Consider the following 14,704-nt stretch of genomic DNA (forward strand, 5'->3'; position numbering starts at 1 on the left):
AATATGATAAACGTAGATACAGAAGAGATTTTATAGAACTTGCATTGACTTTTCTCTTTTTCTTTTTCAAAGTGATATTGTTCTTTAAAAACAGGCCTCCTGCCTCTGATGCTTTTTTTCTCCTCTATAAACTCTAGAAAGGCCAAGTTGATCCTTAAGGAGAGGGTCTGGGGCAGGCCAAGACAGGGAAAGACATTGGGATCAGGATGGAGACCTCCAATTCCAAGATTTTCAACAGCAGAGGACATATGCTGGGGTTAGAATCAGGTGTGGCTCCATGGTATGCCTTAGGACCAACAGAGACATGTATATCCCAGATGACAGTAGCAGAGGCAATGTTTACTTCTCCAGGATTCCTTTGCACAATTTACTGCCCTTTCTTCAAGAGCAGAACAACCAAGAGTATGCCAAAAGTCATGGCACAGTCAGCCCTTTAAGGACTTCATCACTGGATTAGCTGATCTTGGGTAAAAGATTTAGGAAAGGAGGTGGGGAAAGGCAGGGATGATGCAGAGTAAATGATACATTTGGTGGCAACATTTTGTTGAGCAAAGTTATAGTGTCTGCACATTGCTTTTGAACAAAATGATAAATTTCGATCAGGTCTTGCAAGGGTTACAAAGTCATTCTAGGTCAAATGGATAACAGAAGCCTCTATAGAGTTAAGTCCAAAATACAGACCCTGAGACAGCCTTCCTTCTTTCTCTCTCTCTTTCTTCTTTCTTTCTTCTCGAAACAGAATCTTGCTCCGTCATCCAGCCTTGAGTGCAGTGGCACGATCTCAGCTTACTACAATCTCTGTCTCCCGGTTCAAGCAATTCTCCTGCCTCAGACTCCTGAGTAGCTGGGATTACAGGTGCGTGCCACCATGCCCAGCTAATTTTTGTATTTTTAGTAGAGACAGGGTTTTACCATGTTGGCCAGGCTGGTCTTGAAATCCTGACCTTGTCATCCGGCCGCCTCGGCCTCCCAAAGTGCTGGGATTACAGACGTGAGCCACTGTGTCCAGCCCATCCTTCCTTATTTAACTAGGGGATCAATCAACTTCCTTTGGGGATGGCTGGGAAAGGCTGAAGAAAGAATATATGCTCCACCTGAGCCTTAAAGGATGAATAATTCACAAGGGCACAAAGTGGGGAAAAGAATTCTCAACAGAAGGATGGAGATGTAGAAGGGCTGGGATGGTGGAACTAAGGGTCTAGAAGCAGACAGAGTAAGAAGTCTAGAAGGATTGCCAGATTTAGAGTCCATATGAATGAATGGTGGGCTGTTAGTGGTGACATGCTGGGAAGAAGGGAACTGCAGGAGGGGGAGCCCAGCCACAGGACTCCCAGGGGCAGAAAGAGTCCAGGGTCTCCAGGGTTTCCTCTGTCCGTTGAGGGAGTGTTTCTGGGATAAGAGGCTTCTTAAGGAGAGTACAGAAGAATCTGTTCAAATGGAACTTTGGTAGAAGGTACCCTGGGACCCAGGGTAGCCCGGCAGCAGCTCTGATGGCTTCTCCGGTTCCCCTTCTTTGGGTGGTTCAGCATTCTCCAGGCCCCTCCTGGGCAGTCCCAGATTACAATTTCTGAAAAGACTCCTCTTGGGAGTCATTTCTCTTTTATTACGGTACCACTTGGACAGCACACACACAGCACAAGAAACTGCAAACCCACGCACAGAATAAATTAGTAAATTCCTATTTAAAAGTAGATGATAGAAGAAGCTGTGCTTCCAGGAGGGCCTCATGGTTCAGTGCCTGGAGAGTCCTGGGGTATCAGCAGCCACCAAGATTCTATGATAAATTGATGATATATTTAGAGCCAAATGTCCCCCTCTGAGCATATTTAATAAGGCCTGAACTCCTTCATGCAAACATGCACACACACAGATGTACACACAGGACTCGGGGCACGGGACAGCCTGGACATGACAGCCAGCTCAGCAACAAGCACAGTGGACCCAGCTGTGCTCTCCCTGTGGCTCTGGTGGTGGCTGAGTTCCTGACACTCATCCTTCACCAGCTCCCCAGCTCCCTTGAGAGGTGCCAGTGTGGCCTGTGGCAGTGGGGAAGTGGAGGCCCATTTTCCCGAGGTGAGGACCCAGGTCTATTATTCTGGACTGCAGGGGAGCACATCCCAGCTTTCTTACACGAGCCTTGCTTTGTTGTCTCATCTGCCAAGAGTCACCTGCCACTCCCAGAAGAACAAGTGAAGCCATGTGTCCCTGGGAAAACCCACCTACTTGAGTCCCAGGAGCTGTGTGTACATCTCTGTCCAGCAGTGTGATGTTGGGGGAAGTTACCTCATTTCTCTAAGCCTCATAATCCCTGTCTGTAAAAATGAGAGTGTCTACTTCACAGGGTTATCAAAAGGAATCACAAAAATATGATATTGCCAAGTACTATGCTGGACTCAAGTGAAATGTTCAAATCCTATTTTCTTTCCTGTCTTTGTGTCCCTCATGTCTTCCTTTTTATTTCTCCATTTGGTTTCTTGATTTATGCATCTGTTGGTAGTCATGTAACCCCAATGGAACCAAAAGCACCTCTTGACCAACAGGTTCTCCCATACCCCAACAGAAATTGCTGGTGTGTGCCTCCCCACAGTACAAAACTGTATCATTGGGTGAATCAAGAGGATGAGCCACAGGACAAGGGGACAGTGGGCACAGTCAGGACCTCAGGTACATCCGAGCCCAGGGGAGAGATCTGGGAAGCCTGTGGGTGCATGGAGATCTGTCTCAGAGAGGAGGGTAAGGTGCCATAATGGTGGAAAGACACAAACAAGAAATAGTGGTGTAGGGGTCGCTCTGAGCTGGGTCTGGCCAGAAGCTGGAATCTAGGGAGGTGCTGTTCACAACATTCAGCAGAAATAAAACCACTGCCTTCCAGAAGTGGGAGACCTAAGGATGTAGGAGGCTTCTTCCTGGTAGGTCTGTCCACCAAAAGGCCAGTTTGATGGATCACAGTCCACACCTCAGGTTCTGTAGAAATTTCCCATGCATCTCTCCATCTGCCTGTCCATTCAGCCATCCAACTGAATATATTAAGAGTTTTATAGAATATAGGCTGACCTGGACAGAAAATCCTGTGTGTTCATTCAGCACCTTTTATCCAAGGAGTCAGTATCTTTCATAGTCACTCAACTGGAGTCTTTTATAGTAAGGCTGCGAGGTAGTAATAGGACGGGCAATGCCCCTCTTTTTATAGATCAAGAAGTGCTCAAAGTAACGCAGTGAGCCCAGCTGAAACATGGTATGGGCTGGTCAAATGCAGGGCACTAATCTGTTCCCCAAAGACCAGAAATTGGCTCTCCTCCTGTGGGCCTTGGTACAGCTTCTCCTGGACTGACCTCTGTGTCTAGACCAGCTCTGTTGCTTTTCACACCAGTGTGGGTTTCAAGTCATCTTTGAAGTTCACAATAGGCTTGGAGCGGGCCCACAGCTTTTCCCAGGAAGCCAGCCCCCTCGTAGGCTCAGGGTCAGTGTCTGATGTGCCACTGTCACTAGAGTCAGAAGAGCTCTGGAAGCAGATTTCACAGTAGGGCCGGTGGCAGTGGCAGAAGAACTCATCTGAGCTGCTGGACTCAGTGTCAAAACAGCTGTGTCGAGAAGGCAGGGAGGGACAGCCTGAGGGCACTGGGGGCCACAGATGCCACTGTTCAGGCAAGTCAGGTGAGGCTTTGGAGAGGCATGGGGCAGCAGGACTTGAGGCCAGGCCAGAACCAGAAGGCTGGGGAAGAAAGGCTGCTTCGCTCCCTCTAGCCCCCTCGGGCTCTGTCTGGCTTTGTCTGCTGCCCTCCAGGGTACCTCGTCTGTCTTGAGGATCTGAAGGTAGTGAAGGCTTCCTGGAAGAAGGTCTTCCTGTTCTGCAATCAGCAGTTTGTGGGGCCAGGCTGGGGCTGTCCCCATTCTGCACATGTAGCCTGCTGTGTGCACCAGAAACAGTCCTGTTTGTCCGATGCCCCACAGATGAGGGTGCAGAGCCAGGAAAGTGTGAGCGAGCCTGCTGAGTTGCCCGCCTTCTCCTCACCATGTAAGGGCTAAAGCCCAGCTCCTTGGAGAGGGGCATCTTTTGGGGGCTGAAGGCAGCACTGGTCTTCCAGGTTTGCTGGTGACAAGATGGGGTGGTGGGGAGGGAAGCCTCAGGGCCCAGGCCCAGATCTTGTAAGATCTCCTGAAGTTTCTCCCTGATTACTGAACTGACCCGTGACCGCCGCTCTTGGGGCTCCTCTGAGTTCTCCAGATGCCTCTGTCTCTGGGGTTCTGAGCCTCCTCTACCTGGTAGGAGACTCTGGCTGGGGGCCATGGGGACTTGATCTCCTCTTTCTGGACCCAGGCTTTGCTCAGTCCATGGCTTCTGGCTACAACCTGAGTCTAAATGATCAGAAAAGTCTTTCGAGTCAGATATCTTCTTCTCCTTCCCTGGGGAGAAGCTGGTGTCCTTCCCAGGCCCCTCAAGGCTTTGTGCATGTGAGGAGGGCCCTGAAGTGCACTGGGAATCCTGGTTAGCCATGCTAGGGTCATTCCGAAAGTCAGAGAGGTGACCCGAAGGCCCCTGAGCAGCTACCAGGGTGTGGACCGAGGCTGCGGCCTGGACATCCTTGCTCAGGGAAGAGGCAGGTGGGGCAGCCTGCTCTGGGAGGTCATAGGTACACTCAGCTGACATCAGCCTCACAAGCTTCTCTTTGGCATTGTTTACTTGTTCCTGTAGGCTTTCAATCACAGCATTTTTCTGTAAAATAAAAGCAAAACCATCAACAAAAATGCCGCTGAGGGTTCCATAGTGCCCACCATGGTGGAGAAGGTGTGGCTTTCGAGGAACCTTGGCTGAAATCTCAGTTCTTCCAATGTATTGGCTGGTGACCTCAGGTTCTGAGGAGGTACCTCCCTCCAGTGAAATGAGTTGATGCATGTAAAGCGCTTAGCACAATAACTGACATAAACAGTGCTCAATAAAGGCCAACCATGATTTATTGTCATTATCTTGGTCTTCTCCTTACATCCCCACACTGTGTGGCATTGCTTATGAAGAGCAAGGAGGCATAGCCTGAGTGCCTGCTGGCCACTCCAGTGCCATTTCACCTTTCCCAGAACTGAGAGGGTCAGGCCACTTTGCAGGTATGAGCTGAATAATGTTTGGAATGGCCCCACGGAGTTTATCACACTTTTGCAAAAATTTAGATAAATGTGAAGCATATCTCCAGGGGATGAAGAAATAGGGGAACAAATATTTTGCCTCTTACTAAACAGCTTAGAAAATGGGAAGAATAAGGAGAAGGGTGGAGATTCCTGTGACAATCAAATAAGATTGGAGCTGAGAGGGGCCAAAGAGAATCTCAGGTTGGTGTTATCACCTCCCTAGGCTGGACCCCTGGGAGTGAGTGGCCAAAGCTGCCATGTGGCAATATCAGCTGTCGGTTTCTCCTAAAGTAGGAGCCCCAACTCCTGGGCCATGGACCGGTAGTGGTCCATGGGCTGTTAGGAACTAGGCCGCACAGCAGGAGGTGAGCGGTGGGCAAGGAAGCATTACCACCTGAGCTTCCGTCAGATCAGCTTGCGCCATTAGATTCTCACAGGAGCGCAAACCCTATTGTGAACTGCACATGCGAGGGGTCTAGGCTGCACACTCCCTGTGAGAAGCTAATGTCTGATGATCTGAGGTGGAACAGTTTCATCCCGAAACCATCCCCCTACCACTGTCTGTGGAAAACTGTCTTCCACGGAACTGGTCCCTGGTGCCAAAAATGTTGGGAACCACTGACCTAAAGGAGTGCAAGCATCAGAACTATTGAAGAATCACAAAGAAATGAAAGGACTGTTGGGCCTAAGCCCCTGCTAGCTTGATTCACCAGCCCTAGAATGGAGCCCAGGAGACGAACGAGGCTGGAGCAGTTCTGCTACTGACCTGCCTACTCGCTGCGTGGATGTTAGCTGGTAAACAAGTTCTGCCGGAGAGGAATGGCAGGTGAGAGCTGCAGAGGTGTGCCTGTCCTAACTGCGAGACTGTGGGGCATGAAGCCGGAGTAGGAGTATTGGCAGTGGGTTGCAGGGAGCGACTGCAGCCCAGACATCTTTCTGTGGTGCAGCAGCTGATTCTCTAGCTCAGACTATGTGTCCACCTCTAGAAACTTCTGATCCTCAAAGGCAGAGCAGGAAGGAGATAATCACAGGGAACGTCTGGACTTGGGGCAGATGACATGGGGTCGAGGGTTCTGGGAAGGCAATAATGTAAGCAAATGTTCTAGAAGGTGCTTGTCTGAACACCAAAATGCTGCCTGTTTGTTACTATCATCTTTAGGAGCTGGGCAGGAAGCATTTGGACCTTCATTTATTATGCGCTAGAAACAAAAGGATGTTCCCTGTGTTAGGATAACTAATACAAATTGCCTAGTTATACCTGTCCATAACTGCTAATTAGGACTACTAGTTATGGAGTGAACCTGTGGTTTCATCTCAGATTTACATGGGAGAGTTGTCTAGAAGTGATCCTTTAAGGGAGCAGTAGCTTAAGTAAAATAGTCCAGTGTTCTGACTAGCAACTCTCCAAGCAGATGTACTGCTCCCCTTGTAGAAGTGGGAAGGTGATTTTTCTGATAGTTGGTATTGCTAGTTTCACCCTGGTTGAGTCTACTTTTTACCATTGGAAGAGAGTCCAGGGCCAGTGAGGGACTGGTGAGTAAGGTGGAAGGGACTTTCAGCTGAGCACATGCGTGCCTGTCCTTCCTCCCTTCCCTCTATCAGCAGAGTGGTGAGGTCTGGGTGTTGCTGGGTGAGTGCAGATGACTCAAGGACTTGCCAGAGGCAGAATGGATGAGTAACAGGGGAACACTCAGGTGTTTGTGATCCTGGGCTGTGCCAGGTATCTCTCTGAGGATCTCATGGGGGGACCTCAACTCTCTTCCTCCTCCACCAGCCTCTCCTCCCGAAGCCCATCGTGCGCATTCTCATGTGGGCTTCTGGAGGCCTCTACAGCCTCACAGAGTTAGGAAGGACCCATTGGCTGATGGCAACTACTCCTGCGGGTGAAATCTGAGTGCCGCCTTTTTGTGCCTTATCCATAAACTCCTTTGAGTATCGAAAGATACTATAAATATGGAGTTGGGAAGAATACTCTTCTCCCAGCAAGCCAAACATCTGAAGCTGGCTGGTGACAGATTTAGAAACGTCAACCTAAACAGAAAATTTCCTTCTTCCAGAAAAAGAAGTGGGACTCTGTTTTTACCAAGGCTGCATACTAATTAGAGGTGTGGTGTGAGGCACTGCCATTATGAGACTGAAATCTGACCTACCATGGCAGCTGCACTTCAATGAGCTTATTAATTATTATTTTTGGCACATTGAGGGAAGCAAAACATCCACCTGCATATTTCACAGGGGGCAGGTCATAAGGAGACATGGAATCAGCCTTTTGTTTCTATGGTTTGGGGAAGAAAAGTAATCGGTTTGTTTACTTGGCTGCAGAGTGTATGAGGAAAGCACTTCAGCCTTGTGGAAGGTTCTATCTGCTGGCCTTCTCTTAGGGAAGTCAGTGATAGATGCGCCCAAAACAGCTTCTGGGGGGACCCCTGGCTATAGGGGCAAGAGGGGAAAGTGTGAGAAGATGGGTTGCCCAGATCACGGGAAAGTAAGAGAAAGGCCTGAGTGGGGGAGGAGGGCCTGCACAGAAGGGCACTGCACACTGTAAGCCAGAGTCAAGGTCTGTGCACATGTTGAGGCAGGAAAGATACTCATGTTTATCTAACGGGCACTGCTGGAGCTGGGGATGCAGATGCTGGAACCTCTTGACACCTGCCACCGGGCCCTAGGACTGGCTGCTGGTTCTCAGGCCCGTTCTGGGAAAGACATTCCAGGTGTAGCATGTGCTGGGGAGGCCATTTTCTTATCACTTGTGCACCTGTGCCCATTGAAGGGCTTCCTCTGCAGACTCAATGCATCTTTTTGGATATAGCAGATCAGATTGAGTCCCTGCATGGGAAACAGGGTAGCATGGCAGAAGTACAAACAGCACGTTGCAAATTACCATAAGGCTAAAGAGTCAGTCCACTTGGCTGTTCCAGCATCAGCTGACTGTGAATGAAAACTATCCTGGCTGTTCTAGCCAAGTTTCTGGCCTTCTGTGTAGCCAGGAAAAAAAAAAAAAATGCTTATTTGAATACTTCACAGAGTATCAAAGGCAATATTACTCCCTTGCCAGGTGGAAAGAAATCTGGCTTTGAAATACTAAATAGTAAAGAAATGGAGAGGTGTTACTCTGATGGACAAAAATGGTCCAGAACCATAGAGGGGCATGAACAGTGGGTGCCTGGGTGCACTGAGTCCCTTCATCTGTTGTGTTTTTTAGGTCCCCACCACACTGTCCTCTCATCAGTGACTATTAATACCTAGGTAGCAATCCTAAAAAAAAAAAGCCCAGTTTTCCAAATAACACCTACTGAGATAGGTTCTAAACTGAAAAAAATATGGAATGTAATTCAGTTAGTGTTAAAATACTGACTAATTTCCCTGGGCCCTGTGCCTTCTTCCTGAGTCAACGAAGCCCTCAAGCTTTTCCACGTGCTTTCTTCAAGCCCACACCACACTGCCTAAGTCTGGGAGAGGGGCCAACTCTGGCTCAAATATAGAAGAAAGAAGCCCGGGGGGCTGCCTGGTTCTCCCTTGCTGCTACAATCATATTCAGAAGCCCTTGTTTAGTCCCCTTCCCCATCTGTAGACATGCCTGGACTTTCTGGGATGATGGGCTGATTGAGATCCGCAGCCAGTACCTAGGAAAGACAGTAAGGACCCCATGAGATCTTGGACATGAAGACACTACTCTATGTAAAAAGAGAAAATGAGGCCGGGCACGGTGGCTCACGCCTGTAATCCCAACACTCTGGGAGGCCAGGGCAGGTGGATCACTTGAGGTCAGGAGTTTTGAGACTAAGCTGGGCAACATGGTGAAATCCCATCTCTACTAAAAATATAAAAATTAGCTGAGCATGGTGGTGCATGCCTATAGTCCCAGCTACTTGGGAGGCTGAGGCATGAGAGTTGCTTGAACTCAGGAGGTGGAGGTTTCAGTGAGCCAATATGGCACCAGTGCACTCCAGCCTGGGTGACAGAGTGAGACTTCATCTCAAAAAAAAAAAAAGAAAAAAAGAGAAGATGTATCACAGAGAAGCTAGTGTCCATCACATTTCAGCGTCTTTACAATGCTGTTCCCTCTGCTTGGAATACTTTTCCCTGTACTCTTTGCCTGGCTAATTTGTACTTAACCTTCAGCCTGACTCAGCTCAATGAGTCTTTTCTGACTGGTCTAAGGTATGTTTTCTTGCCCTTACCACACATTATTCTGTCTTACCTCTCTGATTTTTCTTTCATAATTCTTACGACAATTTATAATTACATGTTTGCTTCATGAATGAATCTCTATTTCCTCCACTAGACTGTGAGCTCTGGGAGGGTAGGAACCATGCTTTTGTTCATTGTTCATTGGCACAATGCCTGGCACAGAGGAGTGACTCATTAAACATCTGTCCATTGAATGAATGAAGTAGCTGCGTGTCACAGTGGAAATGGTGAGGTTTTGCTTTTGCTGTTAAGGGAAGTGGGAGAATGAAAGGAAAAGAAAACATTAGCAATAAGAGCCTCAGGGGCCATCGATACATGATTGGATCCTTTATAGGGAATCTTCCAGGCAGGGGCAGAGCTTACTTCTGTGAGGAGCCTCTCCATGGAGCTTTTCCCTCCCTTCAGGTGGCAGTTCTCTTCCTCACCATACTGGGTATGGAAGTTTTTGCTGGGAGTGCTGAAATATTTGGCCATGCGTCTGATTGTTTGGTTTTCCTCTTCAAATGCCTTCCATTGCTTCAGCTGTTAGGTAAAAGAACACATGTTATTTATTTAATTACACATCCAGAAACACATTCTCTCAGTCTTTCTCATAAACACCAAGGAATGACACTATCATAGGTACACACATGCACAGGCTACTCTCTCCTTAAAATGTACTGTGCTCTGGAGGGCTCATAGATAGTAATGATAAAAGGTATAGGGAATGTTAAGGTTATATAACTTTTAAAATGCCAAAGGGCCGGGTGCAATGGCTCACTCCTGTAATCCCAACTACTCGGGAGGCTGAAGTGGGAGGATCACTTGAGCTCAAGAGTTTGAGGCTACAGTGAGCTATTGTTGTGCTACTGTACTCCAGCCTGGGTCGCAGACTGAGACCCAATCTTAAAAACAAACAAGCAAGCAAACAAACAAACAAAAACCCAAAACACTCTCAAAACAAACACAAACAAAAACCTCCAAAGGAAGAATAGGACAGGTAGATAAAATAGAACAGCCTTAGCCCATCTGCCTATCCATTGCCAAACTGATCAAAGAAAACCAGAGCTGAAGTTTCTTCTACCGGCACATTCCAAAGCCAGAGTTAGGAGCTATCCTGGGGTTAAGCAATCTGAACACTACATGTTTCAAATGAAACTTTTTAAAAATAGCATGCAGCTATTTAATTATTTTTCATTTGTTCAGTAATGGTGTGCTTGCTGCTATTGAAAATTCAGTTCCTTTGAGTGAACTTCTAACCCCAGTCAATAATCAAGGCTCAGAGGGCCTTTGAGGGCGGCCCCCTCGTCACATCAGGATGCTCTAGCTCATCACCTAGTTTCTTTGACAAACTAGGAAAGGCTCAGGAGTGTGGCTGTCTAAGCTTACACAGCCACTTAGCAGCAGAACTACAGCTGTTAGCAGGACACCGTGCCATGCCCACGTCCTCACTCAGTTGATGAAGAGAGAGACTGTTAACGGTGGCAGTCCAGGGAAAGCTCTTCAGGTCTCAAGGAACACTGGTCTCGAGGAACACTCTGCAGAGGCATGGGCTGGTTTAGTTTAACAGGGAAGAAGCTGAACATAGAAGCAGCAGCCTCTGCCTGAGTCTGTGGGGCACTGCTGACCCACCGAATGCCAGTCATGTGAGTGACACAGGAAGCCACGGTGGGGAAGGCCTCTGTTCTCCCCTCAGGACTCCCCATAACTAAGTGTCTTAGTGATGGACACTAGGGACCCTGGGACCTTGGTTCTAGAAATGATGCTGCGGTGTCTATGGGAAGCCTCAAAGGGAACCTGGGATTTCTTTATTCATCCATCAAACATTTATTAAGCTCTGACCATGGAGTGTAAACCAAATTTTGTAAATCTCAGATAGGATTCTGAATTCTGCCATCAATTTCAATGCCATTGAAATTGATATTATCACCCAAGTCCTCTTGGGTCCTCTGCTGATTCATCATGAGTCCATCATGGCACCAGGAGTTTGTGTGACCTGTGTTGGGTCAGGCCTAGTACTTCCCCTCTCAGATGCCCTTCTTGAAGGCTCCCTCCCCACAAAAGGATGCTCTCAGCTCACCACCCTACTTGGGAGCTACTGGAGCCAATACCACAAGGTCATCTGTGGCCTTTGGTGGATGAATCAGACCTCCTAGGGTTATTCTCCTTGCACTGACCCTGGCAGTGCTGCGGTACAGCTTTTCCTTCATCTCCCCCAGCACTCCCAGCCTTAGGCCTCTCTGCAGGGCTGGCAGAGGAGCAGCTCAGCACTGGCCTAAGGGCCCTCCCAGGGCTTTTGGTCTTTCTTTCCCTAAACTGGCCAAGTGGAGCCAAGATACCCCTTGATTACTCTAGCCCTTCATTCCTCATTTGTGAAGATACTGGTCCTTGAGGCTCAACCCTTCAGGGTTTCTGGAATCCAGCTATGAATTTCACAATTCAGGGCCTCTCCTCTGCCTTCCTCCAGAAGTGGCGTCTCAAAGATGTTCACTCTCATCCTAATTCCTGGAGCCTGTGAATATGTGACCTTATGTGGCAAAAGGGACTTTGCAAATGTGATTAAGGATTTCAAGAGGCGTGATTATTCTGGATTATTCAGGTGGGCCCAATGTAATTGCAAGAATCCTTATAGGAAGGAGGGAGGAGAGCTAGAGTTGGAGAAGGAGATGTGACAATGGAAACAGGGGCGAGAGAGAGAGAGATCTGAATCTCTTCTGGCAGATTTGAACCCGGCTGGCTTATAAGGTGGAGGAGAGGACAATAAGCACAAGAATGCAGGCGGCCTCTAGAAGCTGAAAAAGACAAGGAAACAGATTCTCCCCTCATGTCTCTGGAAGGAATACAGACCTCCTGATACCTCAGGTTTAGCCAAATAAGACCTATTTCAGATTTCTGACCTCCAAAATTTTAAGATAATAAATTTGTATTATTTTAAGCCACTAAGCTTATGGTAATTTGCTATAGCAGCAATGGGAAACTAATATGGTGAGACTAAATGTCAACTCTTTAACAGGGTCCAGCAGGGCCTCAGAAGCTCCCCAGGTGTGCCTCTCCCTAGTCTTGTCATTCTTCCCTGGTTTCCATTTGTGCTTCAAAAATAACAAAGACTGTGGTGCTCCAAACATACCCTACTCTCTCTCTCACCTCCCTGCCTCTGGTCATGATGTTATTCCATCAGAAATGCCACCTACTTTCCCCCATCTCTTCAATGAACTCTTATATTTCTTTCAAGACTGAGCTCAAACACCTCATCTTCCTCTCTTCCTTCCTTCCTCCCTCCCACCTTCCCTTTTTTTTTTTTTTTTTGGAGACAGGGTCTCACTCTGTCTGGAGTGCAGTGGCACAATCACAGCTCACTGCAGCCTCAACCTCCTGGGCTCAGGCGATCCTCCCACTTCAGCCTCCTGGGTAGCTGGGATCAGAGGCAAACACCACCATGCCTGGCTAATTTTTGCCTTTTTTTTTTTTTTTTTTTTTTGAGAAAGAGTCTCACTCTGTCTCTGGTTGGAGTGCAATGGCACGATCTCAGCTCACTGCAACCTCTGTCTCCCAGTTCAAGCAATTCTCCTGCCTCAGCCTCCCAAGTAGCTGGGATTACAGGTGCCTGCCACCATGCCCAGCTAGTTTTTTGTATTTTTAGTAGAGACAGGGTTTTACCATGTTGGCCAGGCTGGTCTTGAACTCCTGACCTCAGGTGATCTGCCTGCCTTGGCCTCCCAAAGTGCTGGGAATACAGGCGTGAGCCACCATGTCCGGCCAATTTTTGCATTTTTTGTAGAGACCAGGTGTCACTGTGTTGACAAGGTTGGTCTCGAACTCGGGCTCAAGCGATCCACCCACTTCAGCTTTGAAAAGTGCTGGGATTATAGGCATGAGCTACCACGCTCAGCCTCATTTTCTGAGAAGGTGTCACCGAATTCCCAGATGGGCTGGGAAAGGCCTTTCTCAAGGCTCTTAACACATGTATGATAATTCCTTTCATGTTTGCTCCTCACTAGACCTAGAGGCGGGCCCTGTGTTTAAGTGCATGTTCCCAGCAGTTAATAAATGGATGGATGGATGAATGCATGAACAAATGAAGGAAGCTTTCTTTAAAATGCTCACTGGTCTAGCAGAGGTGCTGGGACATATACAGATAATTATAAGGCAGATTAGAAAGGCCTGCACATCTTCAGGGAGGAGCAGATGAAATGCTTTGGGGGTTAGAGGAGAGAGAAAACAATGTCCTACCTCAGGACCTGCCTGCCTCTCTGGGGAGCAGAGGGCTGGGGGATGGCTCATATTCAGGTCAGAACAGCAGCGGCTGGCTGACTTCTAGTGATGACCTCAGTGCTTGGCATAAACACTCAGGCATTTCCTGAGTGCCTGTGTAAAGAAGGCTTCTTGGGCCCCTTGTCTCCTAAGTAATGTCATCCATTTCACTTGCTCTCTGGCACTGCCTCGCTGCCCTGGGGGTATCTGTGCCTTTGCTTTCACAAACCCCTCCCATCACAGTCCCGTCTGAAAACTCACTGGCAAGAAGGAACCCAGTCTTGCTGCAACCCCCAACCCCTACCCAGATAGCTCCCCTCACACACTTCCCCAAATTTACTCAAATTACTCAAATTACTTTCCCAAATTCTCTTCTAGGAATACACAGTGCAAGTATCACAGGGAGAATCGTTCTACCAAAGACCTCTGAGCCAGAGGGGAACACACAGAAACCAAACAAACCTCAGTTACTTTTATATTTTGAAAAAGAACTACTTACCTTCTAAACCTAAAATACAACAGACTACAAAATACAGTTTTTAGTTTCACATCATGGTCAGTTAGTTCCAGAGGAGAAAAAAAAACACAAGGGAGAAAATGGAAGAGGAAAGAGAGAATAAGAGAAAGGAAGCTTAAGAAAGCTAGGAGGGAAAGACAGAGTAAGAGAGAAGGAAAGCAAGCCCAGCGCTGTCCATCCACCCCATTCCTGTACCTCATAATCATTCCATTTCCCTTCCCAATTCAACAAATCAAGTGCTTGTTGCTTAGTGAAAACCTGGGAGGCAGATTTCAAGCAGTACTTCATCCTGCATTTTTGTGTGTAGATTAGAGTACCCAGATGTCACAACTGTCCTAGCTGCTGAGGACTCAAACACCAGGCAAAGCAGAAGTGATGTGGCTGAGGCTTAGGATGTAAGCGGGGCAGTGGTGAGAGGTGAGGGTGGAGAGAGGAGCCGTAAGCAGGGCGTCATCATGGAGATTGCCAATTCATTCAGTTTTCTGACCAAGGCCTTTTTTGTTCAGAAATGCTTTCCTCTGATAGCTCCTTGATAATGACTTCTGCCCCAAATTATTTTGTTCTCTTTCAGAGACTCCTGTCAGCTCTCAATCGTATTCCTAGATGTTTTCCATGTTTTCTTTTTTCTTTTTCGTTTTTTTTTTT

At 47.8% G+C, this 14,704-nt stretch overlaps 1 protein-coding gene across 2 annotated transcripts in view; it reads right to left on the reverse strand.

Annotated features, from left to right (window-relative positions):
* Positions 1 to 1,809: 1,809 nt before the first annotated feature.
* Positions 1,810 to 14,704, reverse strand: part of GPR156 (G protein-coupled receptor 156) — an 87,189-nt gene continuing 74,294 nt past the window's right edge. For both annotated transcript variants that reach the window (XM_030941624.1, XM_030941619.1), the window contains exons 8-9: positions 9,676 to 9,834; positions 1,810 to 4,714 (exon numbers count right to left, since the gene is read on the reverse strand). In XM_030941624.1, the coding sequence (XP_030797484.1) occupies positions 3,362 to 4,714; positions 9,676 to 9,834 (1,512 nt within the window). In that variant the 3' untranslated portion in view covers positions 1,810 to 3,361. The remainder of the gene's footprint in view (positions 4,715 to 9,675; positions 9,835 to 14,704) is intronic.

This window comes from Rhinopithecus roxellana, chromosome 1 (assembly GCF_007565055.1).
Source record: "Rhinopithecus roxellana isolate Shanxi Qingling chromosome 1, ASM756505v1, whole genome shotgun sequence".
Classification (NCBI taxonomy): domain Eukaryota; kingdom Metazoa; phylum Chordata; class Mammalia; order Primates; family Cercopithecidae; genus Rhinopithecus; species Rhinopithecus roxellana.